Genomic DNA, 2,462 nt, shown 5'->3' on the forward strand with positions numbered 1-2,462 from the left:
TAAATACTTTGATAGATAAAAGTTGTTCATGTGTCTATAGAAGGAACTAGTATAACCTACAGAGTTGAATACTGTGTTGCTAAATACTTCTGAAAACACCTGAAAAAATACATTGAATTTATGTCCTAATTACAGAAAATGTATATTTTCAATGGCTTCTCAAATACTCCTGCAAGTCTACTGCTGAAGAGAAGTATCTCATGATTTCTGCCCTGACAACCTCCCAGGCACAAGGGCTGAACTTCTTCTCTTGCAGGTAGAGAGAGATCCTGTGGAAGTGTTTGCTCACAGCCAGTGTGGAGTCCTCAAGCACCATGGCAGGCTCCTGCTCTCCCACCTCCCGGCTCAGGCAGGCTCTCAGCTCCTGCAGCTGCTCATGGAGGCCAGTGCACAGTTTGTCCACAAGGCTCTTCTCCCAAGGGGCAGGCCAGGTCTTTGTGCTGAAGAGGCTGTAGATCTGCCTGGTCATCTCATGGAGGACAGTGATGGCTTGAGCCTTGTGGACCTGCTCTCCATCCAGTGCCTCCTGGGGGAATCCAAAGTCCTTTCTGTCCTTCAGGCAGGAGAAAAGGGAGACTCTCCTCATCTGTCCCAGGAGGAGCAGGGCTCTTCTGTTGCCCAGGCTGTGGGTGGGAGGCAGCTCACAGCCCAGAGAGCAGGTTGCCCTGCAGCTGAGCACCACCAGGGTCACCAGGAAGGCCAAGGGCAAGGGCATTGCGGCTGGGCGGATGCTGCTGGACTGGCTGAGGTGCTGATGGGAGCCTCTGCCTCTGGGGAGTGTGAAGACCTTGATGTGCTCCCTTGGCTTAAGTAGGGATGCTCGAGCTTCCATTTTCTGAATGCTTTCCCCCCAGTTTCTGCTTCTCTTTTTGTTTTCATTTATGCTTTCATACTTCACTTTAGAGTGGCATTTCTCAATTATTATCTTTCTTCTGTTGGCTTCCCTTTCCCTGCCCCACACATTCTTTCTAATAGTACTCCAGATTAAAATTCAACCAAACTTATATAGGTAATACATTACCATACTCTATAGCTTTGAATAATACTTTTAAAAGCATGAAAATATTTCCTTTTTATTGAATGTATACTAGGATAGACTCTAAAATATTTTAAGATGAGTGTTAAATTATAAAGTTTATCTAAGTACCAGTCACTCGTATTTTACCATATATGACATTAGGAGGATCAGGGTTTGAGGCCAGATGGGAGAGAAAAGTTCATCTGATCTCAGACTATGAATCTGGACACAGTGGCAATCCTGTATTTCACTATAAAAGGAAATCTTAAATAGGTTGACAAATCGCTAACCAGCCATTCATTTTAGGTAGTCATTATGACTCTATCTCAAGATCATATTGGAGGCATGGCTAAGATGTAAAGCAACAACAAGCACATTGAAGTCCTGAATTCAACGCAACCCCCCGCCCCACACACACACCAAAAAAAAAAAAAAATCCTTTGAAGGGATGGGAAGTTGGCTCAGTGGTAGAGCGCTTGCCTCGCATGCATGAGGCCCTGAGTTTGATTCCTCAGTACCACATAAGCAGTAAAAAGCCATAAGTGATGCTGTGGCTCAAGAGGTACGGCACTAGCCTGGAAGAGCTAAGGGGCAGCGCCCAGGCCCAGAGTGCAGCCCCCATGACCAACAAAAAAAGTTCCTTTGATACTTAGTATGCTCTCAATAAAGTACTTTTACAATAAAGTACTTTTAAAAATGTGAATTATTTGTAAATTATTTATACTTTATTGTATGTAAGGTAATATATGTACTTCCATTAATTATAATGAATCAGAGTGTATATTCAATTTATAAATGCATAAAATATATAATCCCAGACTTCAAGCCCCACGACCAACAAAGTAATAGTAATATCTTTCCTATTCAGAATGTGATATAATCATGAATGTGCTGAACAACATTACTAGAATTAAATAATAAGATACAATCAACTTGTGTTTCATTCCCCTAGGCCAGGCCAAGCTAGAAGCACTTAAGTTCAAATCATAAAAATACGATGAAATACACATTGGTGATCCACTGTATAGATGGACAATGATCAAGAGAAAATGACCTTTAAACACAGTCCTCCATTGCTGGAGATTTGTAGCATTTTCTCTGTCTTCCATGAGTTTTGAACAAGGCTTCTCAATGGATGCACAAGAAAGTACACAAAAATTAAATGAACTCAAAAGAATGAGATTTTATTAGTGTTAGCTTTGGAAGGCCTCAGAACTTGAAATATTTAGGATGTATTCTAAAAACCAACTTTTCTCTTTGTAGGGGGAGCTTAGTTTATACTGAAAGATCATCATTATAATCATAGCAGAAACATGATTCAAAGACATACAAGATATCTTTGGGAAACTCTAACAACAACAGATGCTGGAGGGGATGTGGACAGAAAGGAACCTTACTTCATTGTTGGTGGGAATGTAAACTTGTTCAACCACTTTGGAAAGCA

At 41.3% G+C, this 2,462-nt stretch overlaps 1 protein-coding gene across 1 annotated transcript; it reads right to left on the bottom strand.

Moving 5' to 3' along the window:
• Positions 1 to 148: 148 nt before the first annotated feature.
• Positions 149 to 715, bottom strand: LOC105988976 (interferon alpha-2-like). The gene has a single exon (XM_013020765.1). It carries the CDS (start codon positions 713 to 715, stop codon positions 149 to 151), a length of 567 nt encoding a protein of 188 aa, XP_012876219.1.
• Positions 716 to 2,462: the final 1,747 nt, after the last annotated feature.

Source organism: Dipodomys ordii, unplaced genomic scaffold (genome assembly GCF_000151885.1).
Source record: "Dipodomys ordii isolate 6190 unplaced genomic scaffold, Dord_2.0 Scaffold53, whole genome shotgun sequence".
NCBI lineage: Eukaryota > Metazoa > Chordata > Mammalia > Rodentia > Heteromyidae > Dipodomys > Dipodomys ordii.